Source organism: Melitaea cinxia, chromosome 15, assembly GCF_905220565.1.
Source record: "Melitaea cinxia chromosome 15, ilMelCinx1.1, whole genome shotgun sequence".
Lineage (NCBI taxonomy): Eukaryota > Metazoa > Arthropoda > Insecta > Lepidoptera > Nymphalidae > Melitaea > Melitaea cinxia.
The window spans coordinates 3,977,547-3,996,339 of NC_059408.1; the positions used below are offsets into that span (position 1 = coordinate 3,977,547).

General features: G+C 35.5%; 1 protein-coding gene across 1 annotated transcript in view; it reads right to left on the reverse strand.

Moving 5' to 3' along the window:
• The window catches only part of LOC123660619 (chromosome transmission fidelity protein 18 homolog), a 39,492-nt gene extending 25,090 nt beyond the window's left edge, over window positions 1-14,402 (reverse strand). The window contains exons 1-16 of the mRNA XM_045595676.1: window positions 14,219-14,402; window positions 13,697-14,144; window positions 12,610-12,763; window positions 12,282-12,458; window positions 11,829-11,878; window positions 11,659-11,795; window positions 9,474-9,602; window positions 8,640-8,805; window positions 7,546-8,019; window positions 7,260-7,467; window positions 6,625-6,773; window positions 5,427-5,658; window positions 4,467-4,613; window positions 3,812-3,956; window positions 2,918-3,009; window positions 2,175-2,315 (exon numbers count right to left, since the gene is read on the reverse strand). Coding sequence (XP_045451632.1) covers window positions 2,175-2,315; window positions 2,918-3,009; window positions 3,812-3,956; window positions 4,467-4,613; window positions 5,427-5,658; window positions 6,625-6,773; window positions 7,260-7,467; window positions 7,546-8,019; window positions 8,640-8,805; window positions 9,474-9,602; window positions 11,659-11,795; window positions 11,829-11,878; window positions 12,282-12,458; window positions 12,610-12,763; window positions 13,697-14,144; window positions 14,219-14,306 — 2,937 coding nt within the window. The 5' untranslated portion in view covers window positions 14,307-14,402. The remainder of the gene's footprint in view (window positions 1-2,174; window positions 2,316-2,917; window positions 3,010-3,811; window positions 3,957-4,466; window positions 4,614-5,426; window positions 5,659-6,624; window positions 6,774-7,259; window positions 7,468-7,545; window positions 8,020-8,639; window positions 8,806-9,473; window positions 9,603-11,658; window positions 11,796-11,828; window positions 11,879-12,281; window positions 12,459-12,609; window positions 12,764-13,696; window positions 14,145-14,218) is intronic.
• Between the last annotated feature and the right edge of the window lie 4,391 nt (window positions 14,403-18,793).

Here is an 18,793-nt window from a genome sequence, read left to right on the forward strand (position 1 = left end):
ACATACTATTTCTAATAGCAGGAGATATCAAGTAAAGTCATCTTTCACTCACCAGCTTAACGGATGAAAATTATATTTTATCGGATAAAATATATTTCTGAACATTTAGCAATAAGGGTTTCCCATAAAATATATGGTCATAGCTGTAATTTATACAACTTATATATAATTCATTTTTAAATTTAATAATTAATTCATTTTTCTGCTCATTGATTCCAACGACTATACAAAATTAAATAATTCTTTTTGTGTTTCTTTATTGTCAAGACAAGGTTTGTATAGAAGAAAATAAACTATTGCGCATGTGTGGATATATGTATGTATTTATATGGATTGTATATGTTATATAATTATAGATTATATTATATTTTTAAGCTGCACAAGCCCTTAAATTCAACAAGCTCCTTTCTGTGGGTAGTCTGGAAGAGATCACTATCTAGAGATAAGACCGCCTGTTGCATGCGACGTAATTTTTTTCCCCCTTTAAGCTTTATTCTTATGTAATTGTTAAATGTTACTGTGTACAATAAAGTTAGTTAATATTATTATAAACAAAATAAAAGAAAACGTAATACAATGTTTGCCGGATTTTTTTATCTATTTATTTATTACTTTATAGCATAGACACTATGCATATACGCATAGTAAAAATATAGTAGCAAAAAAAATTAAATAAAAAGTAGAAAGATACACTGACAGCATGCAAAGACAATCTTATTGCTTTAAGCAATCTTCCAGGCCACTCAGGTGAAAGGACATCATTAACAATAGACTGCGGGATAGTGTAAAAGTAGGTAGATACAAATACATATACGTATATATATAAAGTAAACAAATTAGAACGATTACAAAACATTTGTATTCGCTTTATATTCAGGTTGCCCAAATTCGACCATATATCACAACATCGTCAACTGTTAGGTTGACTGCTAATAAGACAGCGACGAAATATGCATGCTCTTTCTTTATTGTTCAATATCCTTTATCACCCTCACACACCCCCCGTATCTTAGGAAAGGCTTAATTTTTTTAGGACATGACACTGAATGCAACTTGCGTTCCCATAGTAATAACTGGCTTGTATTGCCTCTTTGTCGCTCAAGTATAGCAATTCCTTCAGTACTAAAGTGATCAAAATTTGGCATTCCCTGCCCACTATTTATTTTATATGCTAAAGTGCTATAGTACTAGTAGTAGTAGCTATTAAGGAATTCCTTATCAGGTCCAATACAATTTTGACTAGCCCGTTGGCGCAGTTTGTAGTGCTTTCTGTTCCGAGGGTAGTGGGTTCGATTCCCACCCCGAGTCTGGATGTAATATAAATATTTATTTATATATTTATATATGTATTATTTATAAGTATGTTTATCGAAAAAAAAATGTAGCTATCCAGCCGGCTCTTACCTATAACACAAGCATTAAGTTGCTTACTTTAGGAACAGACGACCGTGTGTGTATTGTGTAGATATTTATTTATTAATTATTTATTTAATATAAAAAATATAACTTAAATATAAGTTCGATTCCTTAGTTCAAATTTTCAGAGCTTCTTGGGGACAGAATAAAGCAACTTTCCTGAAAGTTTAAACAAATCGAAGTTCGGAGAAAAACGTTCCAGCTATTTAAAAACAGCGATTTTCTATTGATTGGTTTTAAATAGCTGTAACTTAAAAAAATCAGAGCAATTAAGCAAAAGCTGGGTAGATTCCATTAAAATAGACCTCGACAAAAGATATTAGCTGTCGACTCTCAACTTCAAATACGATACATATAATAGTTTTATAAATATATTAAATTTAACAAAAACAGTAGTTTCGTCGAAAGCAATCAACTAAGCCCGATATAGGTTTAGACCTAATATCTATTTTTCTCATAAAAGTAGAAGCCTTACTGAGAAGAATATCGCTAGGCAAAAGTCTTTAAGTTATATAGAAGCTGAGATACGAATATTTGAAAATTAGTGAAAAATCGATAATTTCAAAAATTCAAAAAAATTTCCAGCGGCCAGATTTGCACATATCAGGCTCAAATTTTCAGGATTGTCTCCTTTTTAGGTGTACTTTCGAGAAAAAAATCAGCATAAAAAGTGCCGATGACCCTGGTGCGCATACTTTGGTCGAGAATTAATGGATCTGCCTATATATATGTATGTATATATAAAAGTAATAACTTACTTGTGCAGTTTTCTCAATAACTTTCGGCTGCAACCGTTGTAGGTGGTTCGGTAGCTGTGTTTTAGTATCTTTGATGTTTGGTTGTTTGTCTGTCTTCTGTTTAGCTTCGGAAGTTGGATCCTTACTGCTCATTCTGTTCATCTAGAATATTGATTTATACTATTAGTAACGCTGTTTTGTTTGTTGTTTAAAATAAAACCCTTGAAGTAGTAAATAATAATTTAAGAAAATTTAAAGTAGGCAGTTAACATTATATAAAAGGCCTATAGCCCTAGCTAGCTTATAAAAGCTGTGTTACAGGTCACATTGTCTTCCCCAAAATTAGTTTATCGTTAAAAAATCAAACTTTGCGTCCAGATAGCGAAAACAAAAAGTAACTAATCTGAATACAAAGATATAAAACAAAGAGTATAAATAAAAAAAAAAAAAACATTGACAATTATTAAATTAAACGTTGGATTTTTTTTTTTTTTTTTTTATTTGAATAATGCGAGGCAGATTTGCAACAGCTGTAGTTGTAATTGCGATACGATGACTCTACAGTACATTGAAATAAGCAATGATCGAGATGCCATGCTAGTCCACAACTCTGCAATATTATGACAGCGATAATTGCACAATACAATCGCTCGGCTATCACTAATTATATGATAACAATAGGATTTACTTTTGCTTTACAATTTTTTCGATAGTTGAACAACATTTAAATGCTATTTACATTTGTATTATGTATTAATACACACCATATTTTCGTTCCTTCTTATCATTTCAAGTTGTTGTTCACGAGCTATAGTCTGTCTGACGGCTGGAGACGGTCTTAATCGCTCTTCTGAACCTAATAACAAGCCAAAAATAAAAGATCTTTAGGTTAAAATTTTTAATTATTACATTACTTGACATACAAAAAATAAGTTGAGAAATTAATAAATAATTTTACAAAACGTTATGAAATATAAAATACAATAACTACTGTATAAATATACATATAATGTAATAAAACGTCACACGAATTAATAACTACTATATAATTTTCAGATTTTTTTTTATAAAATATTACCGCAGTGTTCACAGCATTCTTTTTACCACTAAGGTGGCATACAAGCGTACTGTTATATACATGTTATGTATGTAATAACCCTGACACTGATGCCTTGTAAGCACTTTGAATTAGACGCTCACCAATCTCGAGTCTTCAGGCTCAGTCTCCAGTCAACTTCGGGTCAGACCACCTGCCTTTTCCATTTCCACTGTTTCAAATTAATTAATTTAAATAAAGTGACCTTTTATTAGAAATCCATTTCAGATTTCCTTTTTCACCTTTTTTTAAAAAGACTCTAGTCTGTTTGCAGAAACCCATATAACAGTACGATTCACTAAATGGTAAACGGCTACCGTAGCCTATAGACACTTGGAACACCAGAAGCAACGCAAGCGCGTTGCCGACCCTATCGCCAATCCCCCCAAGAGCTCTGGTCGCCTTACTCACCACAGGAACACAACACAGCTTGAGAGCAGTGTTATTTAGCTATGATCTTCTGTAAGGTCCAGGTACCCAGTCGACCTGCTTCAGATTTGGAGCAGAATATTTTCTACGGTGCCCTACCTAAATAACTTTACAAAAACAATGACATACATACCAAAAAACGCAACTTTGTACACGTCAGGTTCGAGAACAAACGCATACAGTCCCTCTGGAGTGCGCTGCTGAGTGTACTGTAAACCGAAGTCACACATTGCGCCCGCGCAGGCTTGCAATGATTTACGCTCTGTTTCACTGCATAACTAGAAAAAAATATGATAATGGAGATTTTTTTTACCTTATTAAAAATGTGCTTATGTTAAAATCGGTTAGATCCTTTTTTTGCCAAGAATTAAAAAATATATATATTCAAAAAAATAAAATAGTCTAAGATACCTCTTTATTAATAAATTTTGTATGTAACAATATTTCGAGCTACGCGTCATAGAACTTGACAAGTAGTATTTAAAATTAATATAGTGTTTGTAGTCGCCTCAACACTGACTGTTACCGATTCGACTCCCGGTCAGGGAAGATGTTTGTACTAGTGCAAATATTTGTTTCTGGCCTCGGTGTATATCTTGGTGGGTCTCCCCACTGTGCCTCAGGGTACACGTAAAGCCGTCGATTCCGCTTTGTCGGTTAAGTTATGTATTACATAGGTTTCATCTGAAGTGTAATAGAGTTCAGTACAGGCGATAGTAGAACTGCGACCTCTAGTTTTGAGCGGCGTTACAATATCCAGCATAAGTTATGCATTATATACTTCTTACCTGCACGTTAGCAGACCGCAGTACAGGAGATAGCACATAAGGCAGCAGCGGCAGCAGGTCGAGTCGGAGCGCACGCCGCGACACGTCCGCACGCGCCGCGCGCACGGCCGCTACTGCGCTCTCCAGCTCCGCGCGACGCCGCGACATCTGCGCATGCGCACACGTGACAAAGGTAGAAACACAAACAGCCTCAGTGATAATATAGGATTTGACATCAATTGCGTATGCCCCACAACGCGTGGTTCTTGACTATTAAAAATATGTAAATTGGTACAACTCTGGTCATACACATACGAGACAAATATCAAAACACAATCAATCTTACTAATAATAAGGATCTTAGCATAGCTTTTGGTAACATCTAGCACGATATACAAGCACCTTATTTTTTTTTAAATTGATGTAGGGTACAGCAGATTTATCAAGTATCAAGCCTTGCAGAAGATAACAGCTAAAGAACACTTCTCTAAAGTAGTATTTTGTTCCTGGGGTGAGAAGCAAAGCTTCGGGAAGCTTGGAAAAAAATATTTATCAATTTTCGCATAGTCAAAATTGAATGGAGGACAGTCTTATAATCTATTTTGACACAACTTTTGCACACACGCCTTACGTGACAATGAATGGTCTTGCAACTCTTAAATTACACGACGAGTACAAATTTAGAGTTGTACTTATTATTTTATCCTTATTAAAAGCGTTTATGCAGCACATTTACAGTACAATAATAAATTTACTACTACATTACATACAAATAATAAATTCACTAATGTCTGCATAAAAATAAAAACCGGACATTTATACAATCTTGTACCAAATTATAAATACAATTTCATCCTACTAAAAACAATAGCTTTATAGCAATAAGGCCGTCTTTTGTAAATTTTTCTACTAGTTATTGTTAATGTTGCTTATTTATTTTATTTTTTGTTTGGTATACAACTGTATTATTATTATTATTACCTCTTGTGCCTGCATAGGAAACTTCACTTTTGTCTGCTGCCTTGAAGCGAGTAGATAATGACAGCGAGCTATGCACAGTGGTAGGAGGCCATATAAGGAGTAGTTCTGAGTCCTCTGTGTCCAGGAGTTGATGACGTCATACAGACGTAGCCATGACATTGTTTCACAAGCTATAAGAAGGCGGGAGTCCACGCGCGCCGTCAAATAATTCTCAAATATTCCTTCTATTATTCTGGAAGTGACAAGTTTATTATTTTTTTTTTTTATCATAAACGCCTCACATTCAACGTTCGTTTAGATGGGCTCTCTGTAATGTGTATATGGCTGTAAGGGTTTTTTTTTATGCGTGAATTTTATGTGATAACATTTTTCAATATTAAGCTTCATTTTATTGTTTTCACTCCATATCTGTCTGTACCCTACCTATCTAAATCTTTTTGTAGTATTTTGACATCGTTTTCAGTCTTGATACATTTATATATCTTTAGATCATCAGCGTACATTTTAAAAGGACACTTCAACTGCTGAGCCAAGTCATTTATATATATAACGAAAAGCAAAGGACCCATATGCGAGCCCTGCGGGACGCCAGTTGGTATAATTTTACTTCTTGAAAAGTAGCCACGTACCATTACTAATTGTGACCTTGTTTGAAGGTATGACTCACACCACTTATTGATTAATAAATAAACCTAACTTAACAAAAGAACTAAATTCAGAGTACACAGCTGTTTTGTGTGCGATAAAACTGTGACTCTAGGATAAACTTGTTATGATTTTAAGAGTTCTCAGTTTAAGTTAAATGTAATGCAAAATGTAAGTTAATAATATAATAATCATGGAGAAATATGCCTCTGCCTAATAGTGGGATGTTACAGGTTGAATGCGAATATTAATAATAAAAAAATATACTTTAAAAATTAAGAAACAACTAAAACTATATATACTTCAGGTTTCAAAATATCGTACTTTGACTCATTATTGCAAAACAGCCACGTATGAGAGTAAAACCACATCATCATCATCATTTTAGCCTATTGCAGTCCACTGCTGGACATAGGCCTCTACAAGTCCGCGTCAAAAATGGCGTGAACTCATGTGTGTTGCTAACGGTCACCACGCTCTGGGCAGGCGGATTGGTAACCGGCGGTGTAAAACCACAACTAATCTCTAATTAATAATTGTAGGTGTGCCATACCTATCGTATTCCCCAGCAGCTTGTATAGTTTTTAGAATGGAATTAGTTTCATTGTCGTCTACACTAAAGATGGCTTGCAGTGCTTGCATCACACTTGTCGTGTTATCTTTAGTACCGATCGCTGCGTTTTCTACATCTTCGATGTTTATCTGTAATTAGACAAAGAAACTTTTTTTCACATAAGTAGCACAAAATTCAAATCAAAAACATATCGGTCGAACAAATAATAATTCATGTAGAAAAAGTTGATCAATTGCGTTTATTTTAGATTGGAGGGTAGTCAATAGTGACGGAGGAACGTCAGGACGTGAAGGACGAACGTGAAGGACGTCAAGAGCTCCTGGGGGGAATTGGGGATATGGTCGGCAACGTGTTTGCGATGCTTCTAGGGTTGTAGAGTCTATGAGCTACGGTAATCGCTTACCATCAGGTGACCCGTAGGCTTGTTTGCTGACCTGCTTGCTGATACAAAAAAAAAATCCCCACGTCGCCCCGCACGCACGCCATACTGTAGTGCGGCGCGGCGGACTCACCGTGCCCCGGCCGCGCGCCCTGAGGAAGGCGAGCGCGTGCAGCGCGGCGCGCACGTCGCCCCGCACGCCATACTGTAGTGCGGCGCGGCGGACTCACCGTGCCCCGGCCGCGCGCCCTGAGGAAGGCGAGCGCGTGCAGCGCGGCGCGCACGTCGCCCCGCACGCCATACTGTAGTGCGGCGCGGCGGACTCACCGTGCCCCGGCCGCGCGCCCTGAGGAAGGCGAGCGCGTGCAGCGCGGCGCGCACGTCGCCCCGCACGCCATACTGTAGTGCGGCGCGGCGGACTCACCGTGCCCCGGCCGCGCGCCCTGAGGAAGGCGAGCGCGTGCAGCGCGGCGCGCACGTCGCCCCGCACGCCATACTGTAGTGCGGCGCGGCGGACTCACCGTGCCCCGGCCGCGCGCCCTGAGGAAGGCGAGCGCGTGCAGCGCGGCGCGCACGTCGCCCCGCACGCCATACTGTAGTGCGGCGCGGCGGACTCACCGTGCCCCGGCCGCGCGCCCTGAGGAAGGCGAGCGCGTGCAGCGCGGCGCGCACGTCGCCCCGCACGCCATACTGTAGTGCGGCGCGGCGGACTCACCGTGCCCCGGCCGCGCGCCCTGAGGAAGGCGAGCGCGTGCAGCGCGGCGCGCACGTCGCCCCGCACGCGCGCCGCCAGCGCGGCCAGCGCGCGCGCCGGCACGCGCACGTGCTCCGCGCCGCACACGCGCGCCAGCCGCGCCGCGAGCCGCGCCGTGGCGCTGCCCACGAACACCACCAGCGCCGCCGCTCTGCGACAGTTGAACATGGAGGGGGAAAAGGCAGAACCATCTCTTTGTACGGAAAAGTGTGCGTTAAAAACGCGTCCTATAAGGACGGCGCTGCGGTAGCGGTTTTGGTTATATTTACTTAAACGTTTTAGACTACGTAAAGAGTTGAGGTTTTGTATAGTGGCCTTTTCTAACTAGTCTAGTCATAACATTTTTAAATGTTTGAACTCATCAAAATTCACTTTGTCTGTAAAAGCTATGTTCATATCGTAGTTTTTCGGGTAGATACTAAAACCTCTATTTTTAGTATACAGCAGGACACTTTTTCAACTTTACCCCATATAAGACGATTTTCCTTTCCTCTACCCTCTAAAATTTGAAAATAGAACTCGTTTAAAGATGGTCAAGAACAGCGACACTATTCTGCGCTATTTAAAAAATTGACTTTGTTTGACAATTAATTGCATTTATTTTGTACAAATTTACTAATTAATCGAAAATTGATTAGCAGTTTTGTATCGAACGGTACATGTGTCACTGCTGGGCATAGACTTTTTTCTATAAGGAAGGTGAAATACAGATCTGCCATGCCAATTTACTATCGTTTGATAAATAAAAACACTGTCACAATAAAGGAATTCCTTCCTGAAATATCAGCTGCCAGCTTAACATTTAAGGATCTGTGTTTGGTTGCCACCGTAATTGAACAAAAAAAAGACTAGTATGCTCACCTGAGAGGTCTCAATGAAGTAGCATACAAGTCATTACATATTGCTATGACTGGCCGCTTTAAAGGCTGAGTTTTAGTCTTCTTCTTACCCTCCTCTTTCTTAATGCTAGTAGTACACCATTTCACAAGTAACTCTACTGTTTGTATTGGAGCACCGTCTATTTCATCTGTAATATTAATTAACTTGTTAAGATTGTAGTCATTTGCAAGAAAATCATCATCATTCCAGCCTATTGCAGTCCACTGCTGGACATAGGCCTCCACAAGTTCGCGCCAAAAATGCGTGAACTCATGTGTGTTGCCCATAGTCACCACGCTGGGCAGGCGGGTTGGTGACCGCAGAGCTGACTTTGTCGTACCTAAGACGCTGGCTTGCAAGAAAATATATTTTGTAATTTATATGTATACAAAAAAGAAAAACAAAAAGAAAAACAAAAAGAAAAACAAAAAAAAAAAACAAAAACAATTTGTTTAATTGTTCTTTATTTTCAACTGTATTTTTTTCAGAAATTTTAAATATCAATATTAGAAAGTGGTAATACTTATTTTCTATAGATTCACTGTCTAATTGCTATTAATGGGCTGTTTACTAAAAACTATAAACACAGATTGTATAAGATTATTATAATTATCCCACACCATTTCAACTATCATAACATTTATATCTAGCGCTACTATCTTGCCTTGTGACTTACATTACTTCAAAATACAAATATATACACCTATATATATAATACACCTTTTGCAAGGCTCAAAATCCTTCGGTTCAATAGTTTTATAGTTTTAACCAAGCAAATATAAGAAAATTGTATTATATTAGTAGAAAAATAATTACCTAATATCAGGCAATTGGGACGTCTCTCAGCGTCTAATACTGACTGCATGAGCGTCGCACTCTGTAATGCAGTTTGAAAAGCTTCCGTACTACGTTCATCTGATGCGTTAATTTCGACTGGTCTGTAACCTGTAACATATAGAACATAGCTCGGTCTATTTAAGGTAATTTTAAGGTAATCATATGCATGAGATTACAAATGTTACCGTCCATCGTTATAGGCGTCCATCGTTATAGGCGTCCATCGTTTAGTCGTTTATAGGCGGCATAGAAAAAATGATAAAGCAAATTCGTAGTCAATGTCATTTTGTGTGATGTATTAAGTCTATGTTTGAAAATAGTGATCGAGTGTGTGTGTGATGTATTGCTCCATAGAAAATTCTAAAATCTAAGTCAAGAGTAATTTGATATATTTTAAAAACAATATTCCATAATAAATCATTATACAAAAAAAAAAAAATGAAACGAAAAGCCCATAATTAACTAACGATACATTTAATAAATAAATGTTACCAACCTGATTATATATTTATACTATTCCACAAAATAATCTATAATATATATAAAAGCGAAAGGTCACTCATCACGAAATCTCCGAAACTATAACACCTACAAACTTGAAATTTGGCAGGTAGGCTCTTTATAAGACGTAGGCATCCGCTAAGAACGGATTTCACGAAATTCGACCCCTAAGGGGGTAAAACGGGGGTTAGAAGTATGAAAGTCCTATGTTTTTTAAGTAAGAGACTTGAATTTAAAATTTATGCTCTATAGATAGTGAGAAGGTATTCAAATAATGTATCTTTAGAAATCAACACCCTTTTGGGGTTAAAACGGGGTATGGTAGGTTGACTCACTCATCACGAAATCTCCGAAACTATAACAGCTACAAACTTAAAATTTGGTAAGTAGGTTCCTTAAAGGGAGTAAACATCCGCTGAGAACGGATTTTACGAAACTCGACCCCTAAAGGGATAAAACAGGGGTTGGAAGTTTGTATGAAAGTCTCTATGTTTTTGAAGTAAGATACTTGAAATTTAAAATGTATGGTCTATAGATGGTGAGAAGATGTCCAAATAATGTATCTTTAGAAACCAACTCCCTTTTGGGGTTAAAACGGGGGATGGTAGGTCGACTCACTCATCACGAAATCTCCGAAACTATAACACCTACATACTTGAAATTTGGCAAGTAGATTTTGTATAGAACGTAAACATCCGCTAAGAACGAATTTTACGAAACTCGACACCTAAGAGGATAAAACGGGGGTCGGAAGTTTGTATGAAAGGCCTATGTTTTTAAAGTAAGAGACGAAATTTAAAATGTATGTTCTATAGATGGTGAAAAGGACTCCAAATAATGCATCGTAATCTATATATATAAAAGAGAAAGGTCACTGACTCACTCATCATGAGAACTCAAAAACCGCTGGATGGTCTATCCATCCAGGATGGACAAAGATGAAATTTAGCAGGGAGGTAGATTATAGTTAGTAAACGTCCGCTAAGAACGGATTTTTTGATATTCCACTGCTAAGGGCGTTTGATTGGGGTTGATAGTTTGTATGAAACATATACAGCAGTTATAAGTTCGCCTGCTAGGTTATTTATACTGCAGCCTGAAAATAAAACTAAAAATGTGGTGTATAGAGAGGTTTTATAAAAATAACCAATAAATTATACTAATTGTGCCTTTTAAAAAATTACTCAGCGTGATAAGCATTTCAAGTGACTGAAATAAAAAAATAATTTGCTTAAACATCTTGATAGTAATGCATATCTTCATAACCACGCGAACGTAGTCGCGGGCAACAGTTAGTGTATTATAACAATAAGTCCCCAAAAGTGTATGTGATCGACTCCCTCAAAATTTACTGAACGGCTTTTCATGCGGTTTTACAAATGGAGAGAGGGCTTCAAGAGGAAGGTTTACGGAACGACTAAGCCGATTTTAATGAGATTTTGAGTTTCACTGGAAGTTTGCCGGGAAAACTTTGTGACTCACTGATTTAAACGCGGGCGAAGCCGCGGGCACAGCTAGTAAGCATATAGTTATAAGAAAATAATATGTATGTATACACACCCTAAAATTGCCATTTTTGGAATCTAAATACTTCTATGAAAAGCCTGATTTGTTATGAATATAAAAGTGAGGCATAGCTTACTCAATAAAATATTTTAATCACCTGCTAATCTAGCCAAAAGATGTGCTAATGTAGTTTTTCCAACGCCTGGAGGTCCACACAATAATGCCACTTTATGATGTGGTCGGCCATCCTCATCTAATTCTGGCTCATTTTCTTTTTTACCTTTCCATTTGTTACTCAATTGAAACTGCCCTGTGCGTTTACTGAACGCATTTCTTTGTTGTGGTTCCTTGGTCTTTACATCTTTTTTGAAAACAATCTAGAAAATTTATTATTATTAAAAATTTAAAATAAATTATAATAATCTATTTCTTAATTAGTTTTAAGTTAGTAACTATAAAAAATGATGTCATTAAACTAAAAATAAATAAAACCACATTTTTTTAGTATTTTTTATTTAATTAATATTTATTTATTAATTAATAAATAAACCTAACTTAACAAAAGAACTAAATTCAGTACACAGCTGTTTTGTGTGCGATAAAACGGTGACTCTAGGATAAACTTTTTATGATTTTAAGAGTTCTCAGTTTAAATTAAATGTAATGTAAAATGTAGGTAAATAATATAATAATAACTATTTACTTTTCCATAGAAGGTAATCACAATAACATTACATTATTATTTAAAGAGTGTTTGTAGTGATTGTTTGTAAGTACTACCTTATCCCATAAATGCAGCCAATGCAACAAAGCTCGGTTTACAGGTTCTTCAGACAGCAAGTCGATGTATGATTTAGGTCTATATTTCTCAACCCACAACTCATTCGCTACATTATCATTGGTCTCAGCTTGTTGAGATATTTCTATTGATTCTGATTGTTGTTTCTTTGCCTCTATCTGAAATTTATTTTCAACATTTTAATAATAATACTTAGTATGTCATTTTTGTAACAAAACTATTAATATCTAATTTATTAAAAATTAAGTATGTGTATGGATAAACATAATATGATAAAGAGAAAGCATTTTCTAAATAACTATATCATACAATTTTCCGAGCCTCCTGCCAAACAGATGCATAAGTTGTTTGTAACGATAGCTGATTTGTCACTTTGTCTAATGAATCGTCCCATAAGTCCTCACACAACAATCTCACATATATACGATCACCGTTTGAATTTTTTAATGGTATAAAAGGCCATCTGAAATTTAAAAATTCATATTTTTAATAAATATAGACATGCAAGAATATATCTTTGCTTGTATGCAAGTATTAAATTGGTTACTACTATAAATAAATAATAATAAATAATCATCTCACACTTACTTTGTTGATGATCTTTTGATTTTATTACTTTTCAATGTAAGTTGAAGATGGTTTTTTTATTGTTTGGAAATTACCATTACTCAAATGATACAAAAATTCATAAGTCAGTAATAAATAGTCATGTTTTAATGTTAAAAATCTACTAATAAGTTACGTAAAAGGATGTCTCTCGAGCTATGTACCAAATGTTTGAATTAAATAAATAAATGTTATTATTGTTATAATAATAAAAAAGTGTGTACTTATGTACACACGTAAGAAGTTATACTTCATTCAAGAAACTTCACATTACTAACTTCTTCTTCACTGACTAACTAGTTTCAGGGTGTTGGTTTTTTGTGACGGTTTGCGTGCACATTGTAAAAATTTACTGACATCATTTTTCCCTAATGCCCCAAAAGAAGTATAACTTCAAAAAAAATGAAATCAAAATGGAATGCATTCTATTTTATATAAATTTCTGTACTACTTTTAATAAACACTTCTATAGAAAGTATTTAACTAAATGATTTAGTTTATTAATAAAATATTTAATAATTAAAACTGTAATTAGTAAAATATAAATTGTCATAATGATATTATTATATTAAATTATTACTGTGGCTAATTCAAACATTAATTAACACACCAAAGTTGGAAAATTGAAAATGTAAGCAGTGTCAAGCCCGCATTTTGTAATCACTTGTATAAGTGTATTATATACACTACATATGTTATACCTAAAATGCTAAAAGTATAAAATCTCTACTAACGATCAGGCTTATTATCTAAGGTATTTATCTTAATCTTACAACATGAAGGTACATACTTTGGTACACTAGTTGTTATATTCTCCTTAACATCATAATTCGGTCCTGTATCAACAATGCCTCGAGCCGAGGGCTCAGTCAATAATTGTCTCTGTCTCCTTCCTTCTATAATTTTATCTATTAGTTCCATATCACATTCCTCTTCAGTCTTTTGTTTCTTACTCGGCATCTCCATATTGTCAAAGTCAATATCATTAATATCACCAAATAAATCATCCACAGTTCGCTTGTTGGACCCATTACTTGATGAAAGGATGTCATCTAAGGGTTGCAAACTTGGAGTTAAGCTAAATGAAGCGTCTGTACTATTCAGAGCATTAGTTTCTGTATTATTACTCGCAGTATTAGCGTTAGATATTTCACTAGAAACTGTTTTTATAGCTACCGGACTGGAAAAATCTAGACTTCTCTTTGCTGTTTGTAATTTCTTTCTAACAGGATTCGACTCTGAAAATGAATATATATATTTGTTATTGCACATTAGTTTTTTGTACATTAAGTATATACTTTTTTTAGTTTACCTGTATTGTCATCCATATCTCGTAGTAATTCAAGGTCATCTGAATACATGAGTTCATATTCTTCATCAGGATCAGGATAATCACCCATTTTAAATATAGAAATTTAAGATTTAGAACTGACACTACTTTTAGTTAGAAACGTTTTTTTATTATTGCTTTTCAGCTTATATTTTTAGTTAAAATACGGTACAACAATTCGACTATTTCAATAAAAATAATCTAACATATATGATATGAAAGAATATAAAAAAACCCGCCAAAGCTGTAATCACAGCTGATCTGTGTTAGCTGTCATTTTAGACATTGGCAATTTGACAGTCTTTAAAGATATATCTTCAGCAGACTATATATATTTATTGTAATAACAGTAGTTTTATTAAACATTATATCTACAATTCACGACTTGAGAACTAAATATTTACAGATAGTTTTGGTACAAATCATGTCCGCGTGAAATTTACCGCATTACCTTAAAGAACGGTTTACGTTAATTTGCAATTCCCTTAAACGTTCACTAAGATCTGAATCCAAGTTGCTTCTGAAAATATCTCCCCATTCAGTACTTCCTTCTACTCCAATTCCTTTACTGTTAATGCTGTCCGTCTGTGGAATTCTCTTCCGCTTTCAATAAGATAAGCTTCAACGCAAGCTTGTTTTAAGCAACGCCTTATAAAGCATTATATTATGTCGCTTAATGTCATAACTGTCGTAATTTGTAGTTTACTTTATATGTATACTAGCTGCTGACCACGACGTCGTCTACGTGAACGCTATACAGCACCAAAATACCTACGATTATACATTTTAAAATAACATTCATTTACCCGTTTCTTCTTTACATTTCATGTCTACAGAAAAATCTCATAGATGGCGCTACTTTAAAATTGTCTTGTCTACTTATATTCATTTAATTATGTTTATCGGCTTAGTTACTTATATTGCGTGATTTTAATAGTGTGAAGCTAGCTTATATAGCATGGTTATTAACATAATAACAACAACATGCGTCGTTAGATTACACGTTGTATTAGAATTCGTTGAGGAAATAAAGGTTCCCTGCCCGTTCCCGATAGGTGATAGCATGATAATATGTAGCCTATATGTTGACCCGACTTCTTAATAATATTCGTGCCAAATTTGAAGTCAATCCATGCGGTGCTTTTTGTTTTTATCCCGGACATACATACAGACAAACAGACAAAAATTCAAAAAACTATATTTTTGGCTTGGGTATCGATTGTAGATCACACCAAACGTATTCTTTTAAAAAAAATTTCAATTTACAGTTTTGACTTTCCTACCATTTTATTATACCTATGTATAGATATATATATATATATATATATATATATATATATATATATATATATATATATATATATATATATATATATATATATATATATATATATATATATATATATTCCTATATATATATACATCCTGCTAATAATTAGGCGTCCCACATGGGCCGAAATGCATCTAAACTGGCGTCCACCTCCTTTAGACGTCCGCATATCGGACGCCACTTTTTTAATCGATGTCCCATTAGTCCTTTTGGCTCTAGCTACCTGTACAACAAAAATCGCCGGAAGGCAAAAAATCGTTGAGACATTTGCATTTGTATAACTAAAACTTCCGCGAAATTCCGCACCAACGGTGCAGCGCTAGTCTAGCGCGTATATCGACAGAGCGTATACTCTGCTAAAACTCTTCCGATACAACCGATTATTTGACGTCCTATTGCGACGTTGCCAAACTATTGTATTTGAAGGTTTTGAAATATTCAATTAAGTCAAAACAAATCATTTAAAAACAGTTTGCCGAAGTTGCTACGCACGTGTCGCTGCTTATTTGACGCTCGGTTGCAAAATACTGCTTAAGTAGTAAAATAAAATAAAAGTACACTTAAAAGGAAAAAGTGAGGCTTTAACGAATTTACGAATTGAATTTACATATGAAACGGAAAAGTGACACTATTTTGTCATAAAAATAAAAATATTTTTATAAGTTAACTAGCTGACCCGGCAAACGTTGTCTTGCCGCTAAACGCTATTTTAAAATAGGGGTTGGTGGTAGAAGGGTGAAAACGTAGGGTTGTATGTATTTTTCAACGCCAATTCATAATAAAATAAAAAATAAAATAATTTATCTAAAAATTAAAAATTAAATTTAGGGGTGGACTACCCTTAACATTTAGGGGGATGAAAAATAGATGTTGTTCGATTCTCATACCTACCCAATATGCACAAAAAATTTCATGAGAATCGGTCAAGCCGTTTCGGAGGAGTTTAACTACACCGCGACACGAGAATTTTATATATTAGATATACATTATCTATACTTTTTTGCATGAATATGGAAGTCAGGCTGGGTAGCAGTCTTTAAATCTGAAAAAACAAAGGTTCTGTTACATTTAATACATTTTTGCAATGATTTTTTATTTGGTTACTGAGCGCCCCTACTGAAAATTTGTGTTTTTTGTTTAGTGACGGTTTGGTCATGGACGTCGAATATGTAGTGGTTCGAATAGTAGGTATACAGGTTTACGACGTCCGTATATAAGGTAAGGGCTACGCAATACGTAACACATATACGGACGTTAGTTTGACGCATACTGTTATTAAGGATACGAAGTTTTTTTGCAGCTGTTCTGGCTTTTGACCCAATCCAGGCTACACGCAATGCCGTCAAAAAACTTTGGGACACTTTTAGACAATGAAAGTTTTAGAATTGCTCTCGGTCTCCGGTTGGGAGCTCCACTGTGCTTTGAACACAGATGTCCGTGCGGAAAAGAGGTCGATTCTTTCGGACTACACGGCCTTTCCTGTAACAAGAGTTCAGGTAGGTTTTCCCGCCACGGTTCCCTAAACGATACCATAAAAAAGCTCTTGCCACCATCGACGTTCCTGCTCTTATCGAGCCTACTGGAATTAGTCGCAATGATGGCAAGAGACCTGATGGATTGACGTTGGTTCCCTGTGAAATGGGACGGGCGCTTTTGTGGGACGTAACCTGCGTTGACACACTTGCTCCTTCTCATGTCAGGGAAACAGTCTTAAAAGCGGGAGCCACAGCGGAAAAAGCTGAAACGACTAAACGGCACAAGTATTCGTCATTAATTTCAAATTACATCTTTGTGCCATTTGCAGTCGAAACACTTGGACCTTGGAGTAGCAGTGCTAAATTTTTTTTTAAATGAGATAACTCCTCGCCTTATTGCCTCTCTATTATTGCCTAAATATTGTTTGACGACGTTTAAATTTGCCAGACGACGACTTAGGTAAATCATTCTAGTGAAATAGAGTTAAGTAGTTAGACTATTTAGTCTGTACAAAAAATATTTTAGCCGTGAGACATTTTTATATTGAAAATGATAATAATATGTTGTTTGTAAAAGCAGGCAGCACAACTATTTGTGGCTATAAAACTTAATTAACCTATAAGATTCGTCAGCGAAGAAGAAAAAATAATATCCTCGTATTCTTTGATGCCCAGTTACCCATGTTCTAAAATTACTTGAAATCCGTTTAGCTGTTTTGGCGTGATGAAGACACAACGACACATACAAACATATAAAAAAAATGTTCGATTCAGTAACCTGTATTCATAGACCGTATCACTTTTTTTAAATATCTTCAATGTACAGAAAGTATCCGTGGCAGGATAAGGGAACATTATTTATTATTATTCTTTGACGGTTCGCGGGATAGTGGACATAACCTGCGAACCGTCAAAGAATACTTATAACAAATGGACACAACGATAAATAATTATTTATTATATTATTATTCTGATGATGTGCTACGTCGTCAATAATTAAAATGTTAAAAGCCTAAATATAATATACGTTGCAACTCATTAAGAGAGCTATTATAAGATGAAAAATTGGAGGTGTTCCTATGACCGTTACATGTTAAAATTTCAACGAGCGTAATAGAATTATTTCTTAAGTTAACGATAGATGATCACACCTACTAGAAAACTGGCAACGTCGCATTTTAGCTTACTTCTCCCTCATTTCATCATTACTTATATAGGACGCTAAATAATCGGTGCATTAAGTGAGGCTATATGGATATATGGAGGAAGCAATAACATAAGTATCATGAAAGGGGTTCATAAATGGTTGGGCACAACTGTAAGCTGAATATTCTCAAAAAAGAAATTTAAAGAAATTGATATAACCCACGGAATTTAAAATGAAAAAAATAAGCAACATTCGCAGAAAAAACATATAAAATGTAAGCATAACTGAGGGACGTCGTAATAACGCAGTTTGTGCTTGACGCCAAAAATGTATCTGGATGTATATATATATATATATATATATATATATATATATATATATATATATATATATATATATATATATATAGGAAGGAAGTCATACTGGTTAATAATAATGTAAGGTAACACAAGATAGTTATTAGTTAACAATTACAAAGCGTAATATAATGTGTGACAGTTAATTCGTTTGCACAAATTAATTATCAAAAGCGTCTAGGTTAAGCTACTAGCAGAATACAACAAGTGCACCGTGCCAAGCCAGAGCAAAGACTGCCTTAGCCCGGT